This window comes from Protopterus annectens, chromosome 3.part0 (genome assembly GCF_019279795.1).
Source record: "Protopterus annectens isolate FY-2018-M chromosome 3.part0, PAN1.0, whole genome shotgun sequence".
In the NCBI taxonomy this organism is placed as follows: Eukaryota; Metazoa; Chordata; order Ceratodontiformes; family Protopteridae; genus Protopterus; species Protopterus annectens.
Window position 1 is genome coordinate 1,618,969,567 of NC_056731.1, and position 23,741 is coordinate 1,618,993,307.

Here is a 23,741-nt window from a genome sequence, read left to right on the forward strand (position 1 = left end):
ATATCCTGTAGTAAGGCTGAGATTGAACAGTAGTTTTATGTTTGGGTTTAGTTCTTCTTGGAGTTCATGTAGGACGCAGCCCGGGACACCATCTGGTCCCATTGATGCTGTGTTTTTTGCTTTGGAGAGGGCGGCTCTTACCTGAGCATCTGAGATGTCAGGGGGGCAGCACTCGGCTGGGATAGATATTTGCTCTTTTGGTGGGGAAGGGGGGGAGAAGTTTGCGCTGAACCCGTCAGCTAGGATGTTGGCAATGTCTGTGGGTTTGGTGTATTTTTTGTCATTTTGGACTAATTCTGAGCGTATCTGGGAATTCCCACCCAGGTTCCTAACATAACTAAAGAAAGCCTTGTGATTATCCTTAGTGTCCTGTGCAATTATTCTCTCAAAGCTGGCCTTAGACGATTTTATGAGTGCCCGTAGTTTTTTTTTGCTAATACTGATCAGAGATGCCTTCCCCTTTTTGGGATTTTGCTCTATCATGTAGTAGCTTCCTCTTTGTATTGTATAGTTTGTTTATGGCTGGGGCCCACCAGACAGGACACCTAACTTTGGAGGATTGGGTCTTGGTTTTATTTAAGATTGCATGATCCATGCATTCCTGATAGTGTTCATAGAATGCTTTTATAAAGGATTCTGCGGTCTGGGCCGTATTTTCCACAGGCCCGGGGGCTTTGAAGGATTCCACCTCTGTTTTGAGGAGTGTGACATTTGCTTTAGAGAAGTTTTTCACTGTGGTTTTCTGGGCAGGGGCTGAGGTCGGGATGTGAATATCTAGTGAGATTAGTTTATGGTCTGATCTTACCACTGAGGGATACACTTCTGGTCTGGAGCAGAGAGTCCCCATGTTGGTGATGATCAGGTCCAGTAAGTTTTCCCCTCTTGTGGGAGTGGCAACAAGTTGTTCCATAGCATCTGAGTTTATAAATTCTAGGAACCTTTGGGCTAGGTTGTTGGAGCTAGAGTAATGCTCCCAGTCTATGTTAGGGTAGTTGAAGTCGCCCAATATAATGATGTTTGGAGAGACCTTCATATTTTCCAGTGTTCTCAGGAAGGCCGAGTGGGGATCTTGGGTTTGGAAGGGTGGTCTGTAGCAGGCTATAAACTGGAAGGCAGTTTTACCCACTGTTAGTTGCACATGGATAGTCTCTGATGCTTCGTGCTGTGCCACCAACCTGGAGGTGTGGGTATCTTTGACGAATATTGATACTCCCCCTCCTTTTGTGGTTCGGTCCAAGTTTGGGGCCGGAAAACATGGTATGAGGTATAACTTGGTAGTGTTGGGGTGCTCTTGGGAGCCTTGAACCAGGTTTCTGTTACTGCACAGATATCGATGTTCTCCATGCTAAGGAGAGTTTCGAGCGCGTGCAACTTGAGGTTTAGACTTCTGGCATTGAGTAGCATTACTCAGTTTCTTATCCCTTGTGATACCTATGGAGGTGGGTTTGTCGTTTGAGCCTTGCCTAAAAAAGGCACTATGGGGGTGGCAAGAGCCTTTGCCAATATCTGAAAGCCCAGGGGTGACAAGTGCAAGCTGTCCCTAGCGAAGCATCGCGGCTTGTCGAGCATGTCATCCCACGCAGACAGGCATTGGATCCCCTTTGAATGACACCAATACTTAAGCCAATTGTTGAAATTTATCATCTTGTCTTCATATTGTGGCATCATTCTTGGTGAGGGTAAGATGCTACTCAAGGTCAGGGTCATACCGGCCTGGGCTACATGCTCAAAGAGCTCCTCTATGTCTCTTTTCATGCGGTCCAGAGAGGTACATCTCAGGTCATTCACACCAGCATGGACAATGATGGAGTCATATTTGTACTTGCCTTGGAGTGACCTGAGTGCTTGTGTTATGTGGCGGATCCTAGCGCCCGACAGGCAGCTCACCGTGACCTTCTCCTTGTTCAGCCTGGTGAGCGGGACGTCAGTGTGCCTGACGATAGAGTCACCTATTACAAGTGTATCAGGTGTGTTGTTTAGCCTTAAGGGCTGTGACTGTTCGGCACATTGGCTATGTGTTGCACGTGTTTTGTTTTGGGGGTAGCGGTTGCTTGGGTGTCTGCCTTGGAGGTCTCTGCTGCTTAGGCAGATTTTTATTTAGAGCCTCCGAGTATGTTTTTGTGTGTTTATGTGTTTGGTTTGCTGTTGTGGTAGGTCTATGTGAGACTGGAATTGTAGTGAGTGTGGTTTCCTTCTCCTCCTGACTGGTTACGCTAGTACTGAGTTGAGAGAGCTTAGCCTCCAGTTTGGCTATATGGTTGCATCTCTCATGTGTTGGAATTTGTTGGGAGGAGAAGAGGGTTTGTCTGTGTACATGAGGCAGTTGTAACATTGCCTCAAGATTCCCAGATTCACCAGCTGGACCGGAGAGGAGATTGACAACTGACCTTTGGATATGCTAGAATAGTATTGGGAATTCCTTTATAATTGAAAAAAGGGCCAATGGGGAACAAAGTACTCAAGGGGAGTTTGTGAGGGTGTAGTGCTTTTAATTTTTTAGCTCTGACTTATATAATTGCTTTAGTGAGCAAGTGCCAGGCTTTAGAGTGGGAACAGGGTGTTTATTATGAGAACCAGATAAGTTCTAAGGGAAAAAGTGAAGAGTAGACTTTCTGGAGCCAAGAATAGTTTAAACCCAATTAAGTGGTGCTGCCCGATGCTGCACTATGTGCAAAATCGCGCAAAGCCGCGCTAAAGCGGGTTTTATACAGGGGGACTTAAAAGAGCTAGAAATTGGCCCAAAACGGCCAATAGACTACCAGATTCTTGTGCTGGGAACACTCCTCCAAGGATAGATAGGCTGCTCCAAGCTCCCCACTGCCACTGGTGAACAAAGAAGCCTCCCTTTATCCAAGAAAGGAAATGGGCAACACAGGAACTTTCCAAAAGTCCAGAATACAGCAAAGCTTGTATTTGGACTACTCTAGGTCAGGAAAGACGGGAAACCAGGAAATTTATTTTTCTTTTTTGCAACAAACAGCAGGAAAATGCAATAAATATGTAACACAGGCTAGCGCACTTGACTGTGTAGCCTCAACAGGTAAATGCAACAAACAGGACAAACTTTAAAAGTGCAGGTGCAAAAACAACTTTAAACAGTTTAAAACAGTTAAAGAAGCAGAAATACTTGCAGTTTAGCTAGATCGGACAGTCGCCCAGGTAGTAGCAGGAAAACAAACACTGGCTAGACGTTCAAGGAGCAAGAGGAATAAACCCATATGTGATGACTATTGCAATATGTGAATAGAAGGACATCATACAGTCTGTTTACAATGTGATAAAACAGATAATGAAGTAAGCATATATGAAGTATTTAACAAGTCATAATAACTAAATTAGCTAAAAAAGGAACAAGATGACAGAATGGAGAATATATACAGAAGTGTTCACAGACACAGTAGAGTGACAGCCTAAAGGTGGCACCAGACTAATGGAACAGCAGGGGGAAGTTAAGTAATGTGCCCTAAAGAAAGGCACTTGCTTTTGTCTGCATCATTAGCTTTAAACTGGTGTATGACTTTGGTGATGTGGAGAGGTTCTTTTAAGCTGAGGTGGACGTCTTTCCAGAGACTGGGAGCTAAGAGGGATAGAAACTGTGGTTGGTGCAATGAAGCTTTGATTTATGTATTTGTAGAACTGGTGCAGAAAATCTCTTCTAAGGCTGTAGCAGGGGCAATAGGATTGTCCTCATGGAGTTTAAGTAGTAGGGAGCCTAGAAAGAGGTCAACTCTTTGCTTTATGGTTAGAAACCATTAACCTTCTGTACTGACAGGTAGTGGTGTCCTCGGTTAAATGAGTTGTCTGTGAAGTAAAAGATTTTCTTAGCCTGTGGATGGAGGGTTGAAGAGCTTTTCAAGGAAGCTAAGGCTTTTATCGGTAGTCCATATTCAAAGAGCAGTACACTAAATAATTTTGCCTATGGTGATACTGGCTTCAGGGGAAATGCTGAAAAAACAACTTCAAAAAATGCTCATTTCCACAGATCTGGAGGTCCAAAGAGTAAGGGATTGACTACAGATTACTCATGGAACAAAAAAGGACAAAATGGCACAGGAGTTTCTCACCTTTATATGACACATCCTAAAGTCCCAAACATGGAAAAAGGTCAGGCCTTCAAAAATGTCCAAAAGCCTTGGAAATTAGGCCAGATGGTCAGATGCCTGTCTGCAACATAATTCTCGAGGGTACATATGGCGATGCACCAGTAATCCTTATGATGAGCATCATTCACAGTTCTTTTACATTAAAAAGGAAAACTCTGGAATAGTGTTAAGCTACAAAAACTGGAGAATTATAAAGTCCACACTCAACACCAACAGAGTTACAATACCATCGTCTATTTCAGCAGCCTGCTCAAAGGTGGATCAGTTTTGTCCTTTGTTATTCAGTGTATATAAACAAAACTGCCAAATTTTAGCATAAGAAACAAAACTCCTGCTTAGTCCTGCTGTGTACAGGGTGGGAAGCTAACCTATGTATTAATTTCATCAATCACCAGCCTGTAACCCGTTGCTTTGCTGAGTAATGATCTTGTTCTACCCCCACAAACTATATACACATGCTTACTTTATTTATGCATTTATTTATTTACTGAGGTATAGCACTGACTGCAATGGACTAATTTTAGTCTCAGCCTGGAGGTACAAAATAAAACAAAGAATGCAGTGCAAGACACTGAAGACAATACAAACATATTTAAATACAATATTCTATGTTGAAATCATATTATATGTTCAAGCCAAGCCGCGGTGGTGCAGTGGTAGCGTTGCTGCCTCACAGCAAGAGGTTCTCCTGTTCGATTCTCGGCTGGAGTGCCTTCTGTGTGGAGTCTGCATGTCCTCCCTGTGGTCGAGTGGCGTTGGAAAGACATGGGTGAATGGGCGTGCCTTCGTTGAAGGTTGGGCGTCGGGCTGACAACTCGGCACCATAAATATCTACTGCCAATCATTAGTGGACCGGAGTTCTGCTGTGGCGACCCCTAACCGGGAAAAGCCAACAATACAAACATTACATGTTGAAGTCAGCACAGATGAACTAGATAACTGTATTACAGTGTCTCAACAAATGTTTTAAGTTGCACAGTTAAGGAATGGCGTAAAACAGTTTAGAAAACAGCACTATTACATATTCTACTCTCCCATGCACAGAATCCTCATTATCCTTAACACCTGTTGATAACAGACAGCTGACCTCTTGATAACAGACAACAGAGTTATCCATCCATTCTAAACTACATGCACTTCTTACCCTTTGAGTCCACATTCACTGCTAAGATTTCTGCTTTTTCAGGGATACAAAGTTTTTTAGGAGTCCTTTGGAAACAGTCTGGAACCTTTGGTGTTCCACCAGTTTTTACCACCTATTCAGCAAAATGAGAACAAAATCCAACCTTGTTACACTTTTAAAATAAACAAGAAAATACATGTGTGTCAAAGCACGATAATAATAAAATAGCAAAGATGATTCTACTGTGTAGCACAATGCGTACTTTACTTTTCTGTACTACACATTTAGACTTCAGTGGGTGCACCAGCTGCCAAGTTCCATAAAATCATCTGAAGTTCATGTATTTATCATTTACAGAATACAGAAAAAAAATGTGCTGTCCATACCTCTCAACATTTTTTTTTTACTCAAGTATTTTGGTCAAAGCCAAACATAATGGAGAGACAAACCCTTAAAATAAGGGACACATTCTTAAATATTACTCTAATTCACTTAGAACTAATATCTAGCATTACTGACCGACTAACTTACCAAAAAGTCTAAACTTTCACAAGGAATTAGACAAAAAATATAAAGCAAATCTCAAGCTAATTCTACCAACAGAGCAAGGTGGACTAAGATTACCTAATTTGAGGAGGTATTTTACAGCAACATAGTTAAGGCTCTTATACATTCTGCACAAGCAGAAAACTATAACTCAAAGTGGAAAGGAATGATGCTGACACAGGGAGGAAGATCAAGAAATAAGGAGCAATTTTGGTTTTGGATCCAGACTCTTAAGTAGAACAACTAAAATCATACAGAGTATTACATTCATAAAATAGCAGGGAGTATTCGAAGAACCAAACAGCACGAGGCTAGAGAAGAGAGATTGTGCCGATAGGGTTGACTGTGGTCACGGATACAAATAATAGGCAAGAGGGGGCTGGAATTTATTGGAGAAAACTGGTAAAGGAACCAAGGTACTGGGAGCAAATAACTAGATAGGGAAAGGTAATAGAAAGGGAAGAGACCAAGAAATTATTTGGACTGCAGGTTAGAGATTGCCTTCCGTATGAAGGATTAATCGAGTATAGGCAAAGAGAAAGAAATAGGGGGCTCCTAAATGAAAGACCAGCACTGGTATAAATTTTTTAATAGAATTTAGAAACAAAGCCACCATTAAAAAAGGAATAATTAGTAAAGCATATAAAAAACTGCATGATAATTATAAGAATGAGAAGAGTTTAGAAAGGATTGGGAAGAGAGATTGGATAAGCAATTCATAGAGACAATGGGGGGATATAGAAAAGTTGTGTAAAATCTTACCATAACCATAGATGTCCTTCTCTTCCATGTTGCAGTATTCATCACACATGGGTTTACTCCCATTTGCCACCAGAATGTCTGGCCAGTATACAAAAGTTTTCAGTCACTGTATGGTGCTTGGGACGTTTGACATGGCTAGTACAACGCGGGCCATAAAAGTGATGTCTGCACGCACCAGCCATCAGAACTGTAAGCCCCAGTCGGTACCAGTCCTAGCAAGGGTAATGCCAGTCCTGTGCCATCCAGAAAGGGAAATGATGCATAGCAGAAGGGGTAGGTGGGTGGGAAGGAATACTGCAACATGGAAGATAATGACATCTAAGGTTATGGTAAGATTTTACACAACTTGTTATGCCTTTCTAGTCACATGTTGCAGTATTTATCACATATGGGCGAGTGCCAAAGCTCACTTTGAAAAAGGGGGAGGTGGCCTTGTAGAGTTCTCCAAGAATCCATGGAGGATAGCCCTGGTAAACCCAACTCTGGCCCTAGAAATCAGGTCTAAGTTGTAGTGTTTGGTGAAGGTGTGCACTAAAGACCAAGTAGCTGCTTCCAGTATGGTGGAGGTATCCAACCCCCCTGAGGAGGCCACTGCCATGGTGGAGTGTGCTTTGACAGTGTCCTGCAGGGATTTCCCATGGTGTTTGTAGCAGAAGGTGATAGCTTTGAAAATCCATGTTGAAACAGTTTGTTTAGTAGGGCCCTGGGGTGGAAGGAGACCAACAATTGATCAGCCTGTCTGATGGACTTGGTTTTGTGCAGATAATATCCAAGTTGCCTGTGCACGTCCAGGGAACGGAGTACTCTCTCACTGTCTCCCTGTGGGTTAGGAAAGAACGCTGGTAGGTGGATGGCCTGATTTAGGGAGATGTCATTCACCACCTTGGGCATGATGCAGGGTTTAGTTGGGTGGAATACCCATGAGGGCTTGCAACTCTGACACTCTCATAGCTGAGGTCAAGGCTACGATGAGGACTGTCTTCCATGTGCAATGTTTTAGGGAAGCATTATCTGCTGGCATAAATGGAGGAAGCGTAAGCTTCTCTAAAACATAGTTGAAGTCCCAAGGGGGGAGAGGGTTTCCTGGGTGGTCTAAGGTGAAGGGCGCCTTTAAGGAACAGCTTAGCTGGTTGTATGGAAGCTGGGGGGGGGGTCCAAAGGCAAGCAGGCATGCTGAAATGGCAGACAAGTGGGTTTTAATGGATGAAAAGGCCAACCCTGTCTGCAACAGAAACCTTAAATGTGATGTCTGCACACACAGACCTCAGAACTTGAAGGCCCAGCAGGAGGAGTAGCCGGTGATGTCACGGTCATATGGTCAAGGAGCAATTATGTGGTTACCTAGGTCACAGGATAATGTGTAGAGCCCAAGAGACTAGAGGATATGAGTGATTGAGAGAGAAGGATAAGGGGGTTTTGGTGGGTGGGAAGGAATACTGCAACATCGAAGAGAAGTACATCTATGGTTATGATAAGATTTTACACAACTATTCTATGTCCTTCCATTCCTATGTTGCAATATTTTTGGTGTGGGAGAGTACCAAAGCTTAGTTGGAAGGAATGGTGGAGGTAGAAGAGGCTGATTCTACAAAACTCTGCAGGACTGCCCTGGCAAATCCTGTTCATGCTCTGGAGACATTGTCTAACTTGTAGTGTTTGATGAAGTGTGAATGGTGGACCATTTTAAACTATTGTAGCCTGCTCTGCCTGCTGTTTTGGCATCTTCCAGTAGTGTGACATCCATTTGTCAGCTAATACAAACACTGTGGGGCATCCCTATAGCAGTTCTCTACCAGCAAGTTGCATCTGCAAAAGTCTGTGGCAAGTTTACTTAAAGTACAAGAACATTACAGTGTATGTTAATGATGTAACCCTTCTATGATTGTAAATTTCATTAGAATGTATTCAGGGAGTGCACACTACTGGTAACCCCCACCAGAGATCTCTCTAAACCTAATACTTTCTAGTTTGGAATCATTGTTTTACTCAAGTCTTCTCCTTCCCAATGCACTTGTCCATACTTCTCCCACTCCATACTCACGCCTGGCATAAGGTTTCTATTTCTCTAAGAATTCCTAGTATACAAAACGGTCAGCTGCATAGATACTTTTCACAGTACCTGGTAGTCAAAGTGACTGTTCCTTGTTGTGCAGTTATAGAACTTGGTTCTGCCCGCTCCGTTCCACCCTAGCTATGCTCGGGCTTCACTCCGCTCCCCTACCCTGCCCACATCCCCTCCCGCCCCTAAATCACTCAAATTTATCTAAACCTATCCACTCCCATGTCTACCAATCACCACCTATACAATTCTGAATTATAAAGTAGCCCACATTTCCACACTAATTCTAATCAATACCCATCCATTAGCACAGATATATTAACCTTTTACCAATCCCTACCCCCTTTATACCTTTGCAAAATGCTATCAATACAAGCACCCTCTTGTTTTATACACATCTAACAGCTGTCACTCCCTGTAATCAAAACAGTTCAATCTCCACTATACCCCATCCCCTACCATTACAACACATATCCACCTACACATTCAGCTGTTCTGACCTCCCACAGTCACCCCCTATCCGATTTAATACCTGCTCTACCACATACCCACAAACTCACAACTATCACCTCCCCCTCTAACATCTCACAAAACACACTAACCACACGCTGTTAGTCCCACTCTAAAAACCTCAACACACTAATAAAGCACGCAATGTTACATTCACTAAAACACATCATTACATCCACTAAAACAAACACTATTTACTACCTTATCTCTCCACACAGCCAACCTATTCACACTAACCCTTCTTTATCATTTAACTAACCTCTACACCCCATCTACTATGACCACATCACCAACTACATCACCAACTCTCCACTGCCCATAACCCACCACTACAACTCCCAAATTTCACCCAACCTCTACAGCAACACATGAATAGACTACCGCCCACTTAAATACCATCAAACCAGACACAAAAATGAACCACTATTTAGAAACCACAAACTAAGCAAACTTATAACAACTATTTCATATATTATCAAAACTAAAACTCAGTGGTGACATCCACCCCAAACCTGGCCCCAAGACTACCAATAGGCAAACTACCACTTATACCTCAATCAACTCCACCATACCCCTTCACCACAAACACTGCTGTTCCTTAATATAAATTTAAGTAGTATACTATACAAAATCCATGACCTCCATGCATTAACTGACTTACATTCCCCTGACATAACCATTTTGACTGAAACTTGGCTTAAGCCACGTCAATAACAATGAAATACTTCCCCCAGGGTTCAACATATATAGACTCGATCATCAAAATAAACATGGAGGAGGTGTAGCAATAATGTTTAAACAAAATCTAGTGCCAGAAGTTATTAACACCACACTTTCTACATCTAACAATGCAGAATTACTCCTCACCAAACTGAATGTCAACAAGAACAAAACACTTATCATAATGGCTATGTCCCTCCAGGAGATAACACTAGCACAGTTGAAGACGTACTTCACCAGCTATCCACAATCTTCCACCAAGAAACCATAATTATGGGTGACCTCAACACTGACTGGTCCACCTATAATTCCAATAATCCATCCGATTTCATAAACCTATACGGTTTCTCCCAGCTCATACAAAACCCCACAAGAAAAGACAAAACCTCCAACAGACAATCCATCCTGGATTGGACTCTCACAAATAAAAACAACATACACCTTCTAGCAGGAAGCCTCCCCAGTACAATAAGTAACCACCTACCCACATACCTAATCAGAAACAATCTTAGTCCACCTAGACAAGTAGTCTATAGGCTAATCCACAACAAGAAACAATTTAATACCCACATTTTCAACTCCCTCTTCCAACAAATGAACTGGTCCCCCCCTCAAAACACTACCACTAGATGATGCTGTTCAACACTTTACCACCACCTTCAACATCCTAAACAGCCTGGACTCCTGCAGAATAGCTAGAATAAAACATCACCACACACCCTAGCTTAGAAACAATACCAAAGACCTATTAAAAGAAAGGGACAAAGCATGGGAAACCCTGGCTAACTAACAAAAGCAATGACAACCTTCTACTTTTCAAACAACTTAGGAATAAAGCCAAATCCCAGATAAAACCTGACAAAAAAGCCTACTACATCAATGCATATCAAAGAAAGAAAAACAACCCCAAAAAATTCTGGGCCACTATAAACAAACTCCTGCAACCTGGTAGTACGTCCATCCCCAATCCTACCACACCCCCCATCAAATAACACTGCAACACAATTCAATTCCTTTTCATAAACACAATTCACTCACTTACTATGACCAAAACATCACTGCTACAATCCCCGTAGCCAACAATGAGGGTGTAAACCCCTTCTCCTTTAACCCTGTCCCAACCCATACCATAAAAAAACTACTCAGTAAGCTCAAGCCCACCAGCCTAGCTGCTGACAACCTCCCTTCAGAATTCCTCAAAGCTGCCTCCGAAGTCATAGCCAACTCATTTCTATCCTCATCAACTGCTCCATCTCTGAGAACTATGTCCCACTAATCTGGAAAGTCTCCTGTATCACCCCACTGCATAAAGGTGGCAACTCTACCAAACTTAGTAATTACAGGCCTATTGCCATTCTTTCACCACTCTCCAAAATACTAGAAAAATGTATTCACTCCCAGCTTCTAAACTACCTTCTCTCCAATAACCTTCTATCAAACACACAATGTGGTTTTCACCCCCACCACAGCACCACAACCGCCCTCCTCAGTTTTACTAACACAATAAATGAACACAGAAATCAGAATAAATATGCCTTATCTATCTTTCTTCATCCTTCAAAGGCATTCGACACAGTTTCATACCAAAAACTGCTGTCAGAACTAGCCACATTACATCTCAGTCATTCTTCCCTAGCTTGGTTCCACAGTTATGTAACCAAACGCCAGCAGGCTGTTAGATGGCAACAGGAGCTATCATCTTTGCTCCCTGTTAACATAGGAGTTCTACAAGGCTCCATATTAGGCCACCTACTTTTTACCATTTTCATAAATCAACTCCATAAATCCACATCTCTCACCTCTGTTATCCAATATGCAGATGACTCTAGCCTGATATGCTTCGCCCCCTCTCTGACACAACTACAGGCTAGAACACAACAAACCTTCTTAGAAGTAGAATCCTGGCTAACACTAACCGCATACTGAACCCAAACAAGACCAAACTCATGTTCTTTCGCCCCACCAAAACCGCCAATCCCCTCAGCCACTTTTAAAATCCACTCCTCCAACAACACAATCAAACACCAGCTCACATACCAAATTACTAGGTGTCAACTGATAGCAAATTAAAATTCAACCTACACCTCTCTCAAACCATTAAAAAAACACATCAAATTAGGCTCTCTTTAGCGAATTAATCCTTTCCTAACTAGCCATTCTAGAATAACCATCGCCAGGAATCATCTCTTATCTACCGTTCTCTATGCGTCTCCCATCTTTACAAACCTTAACAAAACTGACCTTACCACACTTGAATCAGCCTACAATAAAATAAGCCAAGTTCGCCACTAGCTCCCCATATAGGCCCCACCACTGCGCTGCCCTACAACAAATAAATTGGCTAGAATTCCCACAACAATTAACCTATACCCAACTTGTCTTTACTCACCAACTAATATACCAGCCAAACAGAACCCAGCCCTACAAAAATTGCTCCAACCATATACCAGCACTTGGCAACTCCAATCCTCACACAAAACACTCCTCCAAGTATCCAAAAGCAATAACAAAGCTGGGGACGCCCTCTACTCCCACCACATTTCTAAACTTTGGAACTTAATCCCTCAACACATCCTAAATGCTACCGACCTACACCAATTCAAAACTCTCCTCAAAAACCACCTCATTAACAAGTGGCTCTGCTCCTGCACCAAGCCAGGCTAACACCACATAAGCCCACATCAAATTTCACCCCCTAAATTTTAGTCTCCATGTATACCCCACTCCCACTTGTTAACACCATCTATCAGCTACCCTACAATAAGAGTATCATTTGATAATTTCTTTCTTTTTTTTTTTAAGGGTATACATATTACACTATACTCAAATGATCAACTAAAGATGGACCCCTGCCCTAAAAAAAAAAAAATGACTTTACTATATTGTAATAACTTTCTCCTTTTCATTAAAGTGCCTGTTGTATATCGTACTTTCTTTATTGTCTAGATATTTCTGTTAAATTCTATGTAAAACAGACACTGTACCTGTCAATGTTGTTCTTGTTTTATTGGAGCTTTTCTCACCGGGCCTCTGCTGAAAATGGGCTCACACCCACACAGACTATCCTGGTCAACAAATGTAAAATAAAAAATAAAAAAAATAAAATGTGGCTCCTTCCAGTATAGAAGCAGTGTCCAGGCCTTTTAAAAAGGCTTTGGAGGCTGCCACTACCCTGGTGGAGTGAGCTTTGACTCACCGTGGGAGCTTTTTGCCATGGTGTAACAGAGGTATATGGCTTTCCTAATCCAACACGCAATAGTTTGTTTGGAGACTGCCTTGCCCAGGGCCCTGTGGTGAAAGGAAACAAACAGTTGACTGGATTTTCTAATGGATTTTGTTTTGTCTAGGTAAAATACTAGCTGGCTGTGTACATGCAGGGAGTGGAATTTTCTCTCACCATCATTGGCAGGAGAGGGGTACTAAGTGGAAAGATGAATAGATTGGTTTAAGGACAGATCGTTGACCACCTTTGGCATGAAAGAAAAGTTAAGTTCCTAGTGTTACCCTGTCCTTGTGGTAGGTAGTCTAAGTCTATGGAAGGCAGGCCATTAGGGCCTGTAATTCTGACACCCTTCTGTTTGAAGTTATGTCCACAAGTAGTACTGTCTTCCATGTGCACATTTGCAGAGTAGCCGCACTAGCAGGTTCAAATGGAGACTGGGTTAGTTTTTCCAAAATGAAGTTAAGGTCCCAGGGTGGTGGGATGGGCTTTATTGAAGGTTTGATGTGCAAGACCCCTTTTAAGAATAGCTTTCACGTCGAGCCTGGCTAGTAGGGGAGGGTCTAGTGGCAGGCAGGCTGATATTGATGAAAGGTGAACTTTCACTGAAGAGTAAGAGTCCGCCCTTTACTAGCTGACACACATATGCGATGGATCCCTGCCCTTGTCCAGACATAATTTTGAAAATCTTTCCTATTTCGCTAGGTATGATTTTCTTGTAGTAGGTTTCCTGGCCTCCCTCAGGACTGAAAGCACGTCCTCTGAGTAGTGATGCCTGAAGAGAATTAGAAGTTTATCACCCACCGTGTCAGTGACAACATCTGCAAGTGTGAGTGGATGAGGGTTCCCTTTTGTTGTGTCAGAAGGTCCACCTTGTGGAGTAACTTGTGGTGATTGCCCTTGGCTAGATTGAGAAGTAGGGGAAAGTACAGTTGTGTACACTTAACGTAAATGTAGATGTTCAAGTGTATTCACTGTTTTAGTCATCACCTGTGGGTTATCCCTGCTGTGGTAGCCCTCGGCCGGCCTGAATACCAGAGTCAATGTTTTTCTGCGTCAGCTGCTGTCACTTCTAGACTGACGTCAGGTCGTCAGTGCTATAAAGCAAGGCAGCTGACACCATTACATCAATTTTTCTTGGCTAACCAGTGAGAAGCCCAAGGAAATATGGCAAAGTGGTCCTGGAGGTTAAAAACCACCCTATGAAGGTTATGTCTCCCTACGGAAAGAGGATAGAAGGGGGAAGGAGGGAGGGAAACCAGGACTGCAACAGTGAATACACTCAAATTATGGTAAGTGTACACAACAGTACTATGTTCTTCGTGTTTCACTGTTGCAGTCATCACCTGTGGGAGGATTCCCAAAGCTGAGGAGAGCGGTGAAAGGATTAGTTAGAGACCTAGGCATGGGTAAGCAAGCCCTGCAGAAAGTAGAGTTGTGTACACAACATAAATGTAGATGTTCGAGTGTATTCACTGCTGCAGTCATCACATTTGGGTTTTCTGCCTGCAGGTAGCCCTCAGCCGGCCTGAATACCAGTCTTTGGATTTCTGTGTCGGATGCTGTCGCTTTTTCTATGACGTCAACGATATAAAACATGCAGCCGATGCCATTACATCAGGTTTTTTTTTTGCCCCAGATGTCACGTTCACCCACAATAGGAAGCAATTATATGGTATGCAACACCCCCAGCAAAAAGCAAATACACAAGATATAATATATACCAAACAAACAGGACAGGCAAAAGTCAAGAGAAGTCAGGGGCTGGAGGGAGGGTAACTAGGACTGCAACAGTGAATGTACTCGAATATCTACATTTTTGGCAAGTGTACACAACTGTACTATGTTCTTAGTGTTTCACTGTTGCAGTCATTACATTTGGGTTGATTCCCAAAGCTACGGAAGGGAGGAGGAAGTTAGAGAGCATTAGGACCAGTTATTAAGTCCTGCAAGACTGCAGTGGCAAAACCAGCTCTGGATTTAGAAAAAATAGGCATGTGGTAATGCTTGGTGAAGGTATGTGCAGAGCTCCAGGTAGCAGCTTCTAGGGTGTCCCTGGTAGGGATACCTCTGAGAAAGGCTGTAGAGGTAGATGCAGCCCTGGTGGAATGTGATCTTATCCCCTGTGGGGTAGGTTTTTCCATGGTGCTTATAGCAGAAATGAATGCAATGGGCTAGCCACTTAGAAATGGTTTGCTTTGAAATAGCCTTCCCCTCTGCCCCTGCAGTAAAGCCAAATAGCAGCTGTTCAGAAAATCTAAGCTATATGTGCATGTCCAAAGAGTGCAGTATTCGTTCTTCCTTGTTCAGTGGATTAGGGAAAAAAGTGGGCAAATGAATGGACTGAATAAGGGCCACATTAGACACCACCTTGGGCATAAAGGAAGGGTTGGTCCTGAGAGACACCCTGTCTGCATGGAAGATGATGAAGGGCTCCACTGCCATGAGGGCCTGTAATTTAGACACTCTTCTTGCTGAAGTGATGGCTAGAAGGAATTTCAAGTTGCAACTGGCTCAAAAGGAGGTAGAGTGAGCTTTTCCAAGACAAAGTTAAGGTCCCAGGCTGGAGTAGGGGCTCTCCTGGGTGGTCTTAAATTCTTGGCCCATCCGAGGAATTGCTTTAGCAGGGGGTGAGAGAAGAGGGGTGGTTCAGTATTATAAAGTGCAGAAATGGCAGAGGCATGAATTTCAATTGATGAGAAGGAAAGGTCCTTGTGGAGCATCTCTGTTAAGAACTGAAGAATATGCGGTAAGCTGGGCACTGCTGGGCCCATCCCCTGAGTCTGCTTCCAGGAACAGTATCTTTTCTACTTTTCAGCATAGGATTTTCTAGTACTAGGCCTCCTTGCCTGCAGAATGACATCTAGCACCTGCTTACTGAGGGGTGCTATTGGAGAGCTCAAGGAATTAGTCAGGCTGCAAGGTTCAAGGTTTGAAGCTGAGGGTGCAGAATCTGGCCCTCCTGCTGGGACAGCAGGGAAGGGGTCTGAGGCAGGTGCCATGGTGCCAGCAGTGACATACGGGGCAAGAGGGGGTACCAGTGCTGGTGAGACCAGTCTGGTGCAATCAGTACTGTCCTTGGTTTGTCCTGTTAGATCTTTAGCAGAACATTCGAGAAGAGAATCAGAGGGGGGAAGGCATAAACAGAGGCTTTACCAGGTGGACAGGGCATCCACTTTCCAAGCTTGACTGTGGGAAGTCCTTGTGCAGAATTTGGTAGTTCAGAGGGGAGGCAAACAGGTCTATCTCTGGATTCCTCCATTTGTTTCTTAAAAGGCTGAATATCTTTGGTTCCAGTTTCCACTCGTGTGGATCCATGAGATTTCTGCTTAGGTCATCTGCCAGTGAATTTAGCTTGCCTAGCAGGAACTGAGCTTGTATGTGCACTTGGTAGCTCAAGGCTGTGCTCCACACAGCCATGGCTAGTCTGCAGAGAGGGTACTAGTGGGTTCCCCCAAGCTTATGTACCACATAACTGTGGTGTTGTCTGTCTTTACCAATAATTGTCCTGGAAGAATGTGGCCCTTGATGGCTGTCAGGGAATTCTGTACAGCTAACATTTCTTTTAGACTGATATGCAGGTGTATCTGAGTCCGGTTCCATTTGCCTGAACGCACTGACCTGCCAAGTGAGCCCCCCCATGCATAGTCTGATGCGTATGTTGTTAGGGTTTCGGCAGCAGGGGGTAGAGTGAATGGGAGCCCCTTGTTGTGATAGCAGGCCTCTGCCCACCAAAGCAACTCTGTCTTTATACAAGGAATGATGGGGATAATTGATTCCAGGTCCTGAGTATGTTGACACCATAGGCTTTTTAAGATACCACTGTAGTTTCCTCATATGCAGTCTTGCATATGGAATTAGTAAAATGCAAGATGCCATGAACCCCAGGGCTTGCAGGATCTTCCTTGCAGATAGCTGAGTCTTTGGGGCCAGTAGTTTGAAGTAGGCTGTCAAACTTGTTTCTCTGGCGTGAGGTAAGCCATCTGGGAAGTTGTGTTCAAGTTTGCTCCCAGGAATACAATTTGTTGGCAGCATACTAGAAGAGATTTCTTTTCGTTTATGGTGTATCCCAGTGAGGTTAGAAGTATCTTTACAAATGCCAGATGTTTTAGTAGCATGTCCTGGTTTTCTGCCTGAATTAGGCAATCGTCCAGGTATGGGTAAATCTGAAAATTTCTTTGCCTGCAAAATGCAATGACTGGGGCTAGGCACTTTGTGAATACCCTGGGCGCAGTAGAGAAGTCAAAAGTGCAGAGAACTGATAGTGCATGGAGCCTGCTCTGAAGCGTAGGTATTTCCTGCAAGATTCCCTTATTGGAATGTGCGGGTAAGCTTCCTTTAAGTCTAAGGTTGCCAACCAGGCATCTTTGCCTAGCATAGGAAGCAGCTGTTGAAGTGTTAGCATTTTGAATTTTGGGATTACCAAAAAAATGTTTAGAATAGAGAGGTCCAGGTTCGGACGTCAGGAGCAATCTTTTCTGGGTACCAGGAAAAGTCTTGAGTAAAAACCTTGTCCCCTTTCTTCTGCTGGGACAGGATGAATAGCCCTGATACTTAGAAGAGAGAGCGAGCCTGCTCTTGAGCCTCTGCCACTGATTTGGGGGTAGGTCTGTCCAACCGTTTGGGGTTGGTAAGGTGTGGAAGTGGAATCTGTATCCTTGAAAAACTATATTTAACACCCATTTGTCCTAGGTAATGAGTTCCCAGTTTTTTGCATGCAGTGCGAGCTTTCCCCCTAATGGAGCAGACGGTTGAGCAGGGCTTAGAAGAGTTAAGGTTAAGTCATTGTGACAATTTTCCATAGGGGGGGTGTCTTACTACTTCCAGCTTTGGAAGTAGGAGCCCCCCACTGCTTAGTCCTGTGTGTACCTTGAGAGTGTAGCCTAGGTGGTCTGCTGTTCCTGGGTTCGGACTTCGAAGGCCTGGAAGAGACTGGAAAGGACCAATTCTTAGAAGCCCAATGCCTACTAAATTTGGGAGACTGTACTTGCAAGAAATCTTTAACAGTTTGTATAGACTTAGTTTTTTCCTCCAACATTTTAAGGACTTCTGCTTTGTTGCCAAACAGGCAGTCTTGGTTTAAGAGAGCATCCAGTAATTTAGCTTTAACATGATCTGGCAGATTTTGCTCGTTAAGCCAAGCATGCCTTCTAAAAACAGACCCAGTGATAACAGCCCTGCAAGATGCTTTTAAAGAGTCCATACCACATTGCAAAGTATGTTTACCAACTTCTTCTGCAGAATGTATTAAACCCTGTAATTCTTTATTTTCAGCACAGTCAGGAATCAACATAATTTTCTGTTTAATTAGTCCCATAATACGCTGCTGATATCTTAACATATGAAACTGGCAGTTTAAGGCCCTAATGGCCAAAGTAGCAGAAGTGTTTACCTTCTTACCCCATCTGTCCAAGGCCCTGGAATCTCTATCAGAGCGGGGTAGGGTTTTTGGCAGAAGAAGCCTTAATGCCTTTAGGTCCTTGGGAAATGGTCTCTGGGTCTGCAGTAGGATTCTTGAAGAGGAACTTCTGAGAGTCAGGTACTCTGCAATACCTGTCAGGTTTCCTGGGAACTGGAGGCAAGTGTCTAGGGCCAGGCTAGATTCCAAGAAGGTATCATCTACATTGTCCAGGACAGGAGGGATAGCTAAAGGCCTGTCTTGAGGGAGGAGTAAGAATTCCCAAAGCCTCTTTTTGGTGTCAGAGTAATCCTGGCATTCCCAGCGGAAATGCTCACTAAGTGTGTGCACGGTTTCACCAAAAGAAAAAATCTTCTGGAGGGGAAGCAGAGGGAATGGAGTCCACTGCATCAGAAACCTCACAGGTAGATTAGGGCAAATCCTGGTAATCAGAAGAAACAGAAATTTCAGAATCCTGATCAGAAGAATCAGAAGGAAAATCAGTTCTAGGTCTCTTAGAAGGTGAAGGCTGGCTTCCTCTAATTAATGTAATAAAGTCTTCAGCCATTCTTATCATTTGATTTTTAGGCATATGGGCCTGACCATGCGGTTTGGACATCGGTTTTCTAGGCGTGGGTTGAGTTTTAGGCCTTGAAGTAGAAGAAGATGGTGCCGGTTTGAAATGCAAGTCAGTAGGCCTGAATACACCCTAAGAAGCCGGTGCCTGCACAGTGGCTCCGGACGCACCCAAGGTAGAGACATACGCAGATTCCATGGTCAAAGAAGCATCTCGCGGCATACCGTACCCCGAATGGGTCTCAGTAGAGGCCTGCGAATCTGAAATAGCGGGTATCAGGGGCTGCGAAAGCGCCTCACTGAGTACCGGCGAACTGGCAACTAACAATGGAAGCATCATCAGCAGCTTTAGACCCGTGCAGTCCGTCTGTCTTTATCTTTACGTTTTTTCAGAATGTCAGTAGTCAGATGGCTTACAGAAGCCAATTCTGGATAGTTAAACCGAGTACCAAAATAATTTGCTGCAAAAATAAACAGATGACGAATAGTTGGGGGGTTGAATAAAGCACAAAACCGACAGCGAGGGACGTCGTGGTCTGGGCCTAAGCAAGGAATGCAGTACGAATGAAAATCTTTATGAGGTATTTGCTTTCCACAGGTAATACAATTGTTAACTTTTACTGACATCGGTTTAGAGCAAGAAAAAGGATCCCCAATGGGGTACTTAGCTTTTTTGAAGACTTCGGTTCTGAAACTCGAAAATGAAAATTTCAGGAGTCGGCCGACCAGCACTTGCAAACTGCTTCTGCTTCTGGCACCGCACGGCAAGAAAGACTGATGTAATGGTGTCAGCTGAATGTTTTATACCCTTGACAACCTGACGTCATGGAAGAAGAGACAGCATCAGACGCAGAGATCCAAGACTTTGATATTCAGGCTGGCTGAAGGCTACCTGTAGGCAGATAACCCAAATGTAATTACTGCAACAGTGAAACATGAAGAACATCCAGTGCTGTCTGGGCCAGTAGGGAGTCACCAACAAGATTTTTGGGTTGTCCTGCTGTATTTTTCAGCGGGGTTTACTGAATGAGAGGAAAGGGGGGATGCATTTAGATATTTACCCTTCCAGGAGCTTGAGAAGACATCTGACGCCAGTGCGTGTAGTTCTGGTGTCCTGGTACTAAACCCAGGAAGGTGTCTGTTGAGGGAGGAGGCAAACAGGTCTATTTGAAGTATACCACATTTGAGGACCAGATCCAAGAAGACCTCTCTGTGCAGCATCCATTTGTGGTTGGTTGAGCTGGTTCTGCTCAACAAATCTGCCTGTTTGTTGTGGAGGGAGGGGATGTAGTTCACTCGTTGGGAGATTCCCTGTGAGGAAGCTAACTACTAAATAAAGAGAGCTAGCCTGCAAAGCAGATAGGACTTGGTCCCCCCTTGCTTGTTAATATACCACAGTGTGGTTGGTCTGTGTATATCAGAAGAGTCCCTGTAGAAGTAAAGGTTGGAATGCCTGTAGGGCTAAGCAGGATTGCCCTCATTTCTCTGGCATTGATGTGTTCTGATTTTAGGTGAACCAGCCAAAAGCCTTGCACCTTAGCCCTAGAGTAGCTCCCCAGCCCAGGTCCGTGGCATCTGTGTGCATGAGCTGGGTGGGTTGTGGTGGTTGCAATGGGAGTCAAAGGTTTCTTTGTACCTGGTCCCACCACCACAGTATCTCCTTTTTTAAGCAGGGTAGAAGAGGTACAATGTGCTCCAAGGGCTGGTTATGTTGTTTCCACACTGAGTGAAGGTACCACTGCAGCTTCCTCGTGTGGAGCCTTCTAAAGGTAGCATGGGTATTGTGGCTGCCATGTAACCCAAAAGTTTCAGGAACTGCCTTGCAGTCAACTGGGTCGATTGGAGCACCTAGAGGAGATGATCTGACAGGGAGCTCACCTTTAGGGATGGCAGGAAAGCCTCCATGAGGTCTGTTCTTATTCTGAACCCCAGGAAGACAATGTCCTAAGATGCCTGAAGGTGGGATTTTAGCAGATTTATCTGGAATTCCAGTGACTGCAATAAGGAGATCACCAGGTGGAAGTGATCTTGTAGTATCTGTTGGCTGGGGCCTGGATGAGCATGTCATCTAGGTAGGGGAATATCTGTATCCCCTTTGTCCTGGCGTAGGCTACCACTGGAGCCAAATATTTGGTAAAGACTCTGGGAGCAGTGGAAAGATCAAAAGGCAAGGCAGAAAATTGCCAATGATGTGGAGGTAGGCATCTTTTATGTTTAGAGTAGCCATGAATCTCTGAGGAGTAATCAGGGGGAAAAGGGTGGGGGCAGGGTGAGCATTTTGAAGGTGGGTACCTTTAGGTTGAGGTAGGAAAGGTCCAGGATGGGTCTCCATGGTCTGTCTTTTTTTGGGGACCAGGAAGAGCCTTGAATAAAAACCTTTTCCTTTTGCAGAGGAGGGGAACTGACTGTATGGTGCCCTGGTCTAGTAATGCCTGCAGTACTGGTTGAAATAGGGGCAGTTGCTGTGAAGAGGGACAGGGGATGCCCTGCCATATGGGAGGAGAAAGCCAGGTCATGTAGTAGGCATCTTTGAGAATAGACAGGACCCATTTGTCTTTGGTGCTCAGGGTCCACAGAGGGAGACAATGAGACCATGAGACAATGAGAGAGACGGGCAGACAAGGGCACGGTGGAGGGAGGAGGTTGAGGCAAAGGTGGCAGGCAATCAGATACTACCTGCCCTGTCCTGAAAGAAGTCCTCTGGCTAGAGGCAGAAAGTGCTCTAGGTGTAGGAGGTTGTTTTCTGATGTATTTTCAAGGTCTGGCATTGGGGGTAGGCTGGGATTATTTCCTGATAAACTGTTTTGGAGGGATAGTTCCAGTGGAACTTGGAAATTGGTGAGACCATGAGATGTCTGAGGTCCTCAACTCTTTGCCCTTTACTACTAATTATAGATCCAAACAGTGCAGCATTATCCAGGGGTGCATCCATGAGCTTGGCGTAAAATCATCTGACAAGGGTTGTAGGCACAGCCAGGAATATCTGCATAGGGTGGATGCTGATGCTGCTGACCTAGCAAAGGACTCAGCAGCATCATAGCTACACCTAATGTAGTGTCTGGTGACTTGAGATTTAAGAGCCAGAAGGGAGGACAGGGCTGTTTTGGCAGGAGTATCTGGAATATCTGCCAAATATTTGGTGGCAGACTGTAAAAGAGATAGGTACTTAGCCATGTTGGTCTGGTATTTAGTGGCTGTGAAGGCCAGTGCAGCAGAGGTATAAATCTCTTTCCCTAATCTCTTCTAATGGTCTTGCTTGTCCTTGTCAGCAAGGAAAATAGTAGTTGTGAGTAATAATTTGGTGACTTTTGTCAGTGGCAACAGAAATGGTGGCTGGGTCAGATGGGGGGCACTTTATTAGGTGCTTAGCAGTGTCAGGTACTTTGTAGAGCCTATAAGGTCTGCGTGGAGCGGGAGGCTGAGAATCATGAATAGTGGATGCCGAAGAAAAGGCATCTAGGAAGGCTGGAAGGATGGGAGGAACAGGTTACGGGCTAGGTGTTTCATTTTGAATGAAGTCATAATACCTCTTCTGTACCTCAGTTATTTCTGAGCAATCCCATTTGAAATGTTTCTTCATACTGCTAATGGTTTCACTAAAGGTTAAATCCTCCACTGGGAATCAGGGTCCAGAGACTCTTCCTCAGGGGATCCATATCACAAAGGAGAAGAAAGCTGAGAAATTGTAGAAGCGAGATTCTTCAGAGGAGTCTGAAAAGACTTCCTCATCCCTAGGAGGTTGGTCTGTATGCATGGGCCTAGGGCTTAGGAGAGGAGGAGGGGTGGAGGTAGGAGGAGGAGTAGGCCTCAATGCCATAAAGGTGCTGAAGAGGCTCTGACTGAAGGCCTGCCAGTCAGGCACACTTTCAGAAGAGGAAGCAATATGTTTTCTTTTTAAAGGAATGGTGGCTGGTTTCCTGGAAAAGTACAGTTGTGTACACTTACCATAAATGTAGATGCTCAAGTGTATTCACTGTTGCAGTCATTACAATTGGGTAATCTGCTGGCAGGTTGCCCTGAGTCGGCCTGAATAACAAAGTCTTGGGTCCTGCGTTGCTTGCTGTCTTCCTCCTCCATGACGTCAGGGGTATAAAACATGCAGGCGATGCCATTTTAATCAGTTTTTCTTGCCCCAGATGTCAGGTGCCCCCCAAATGGGGAACAAAAATATATAAACAAACTGTAAATATATAAATGCACCTTAGAAACATAAAATTTACCTTCAACTAAAAGCAAATACATCACAAAGGCTTTTGAGTATAGTGAAGGAAAGAAAAGGTATAGAATGGGGGATGGCGGGTGGGTAACCCAGACTGCAACAGTGAATACACTCGAACATCTACATTTATGGTAAGTGTACACAACTGTACTATGTTCTTTGTGTTTCACTGTTACAGTCATAACGTTTGGGTAGAATCCCAAAGCTATGGATGGGAGGATGGAACTAAACAGCATTAGGAGCAGCTAAAAGGCCCTGCAGGACTGCAGTGGCAAAGCCTGCCTTACATTTAGAGAAGAGAGGAAAATGGTAATGCTTTGTGAACGTATGAACAGAGCTCCAAGTAGCAGCTTCTAGAATGTCTTTGTTTGGGACCCCTCTGAGAAAAGCTGCTGAAGTAGACGCAGCCCTGGTGGAATGGGATCTGATCCCCTTGGGCACAGGTTTACCATGGTGCAAATAGCAGAAACAAATGCAGTGGCTTATCCATTTAGAAATAGTCTGC

At 44.1% G+C, this 23,741-nt stretch overlaps 1 protein-coding gene across 1 annotated transcript in view; it reads right to left on the minus strand.

Moving 5' to 3' along the window:
- UBR5 (ubiquitin protein ligase E3 component n-recognin 5) overlaps positions 1-23,741 on the minus strand; it is a 3,965,620-nt gene that overhangs the window by 2,658,021 nt on the left and 1,283,858 nt on the right. Inside the window, exon 20 of the mRNA XM_044065648.1 lies at positions 5,248-5,359. Coding sequence (XP_043921583.1) covers positions 5,248-5,359 — 112 coding nt within the window. The remainder of the gene's footprint in view (positions 1-5,247; positions 5,360-23,741) is intronic.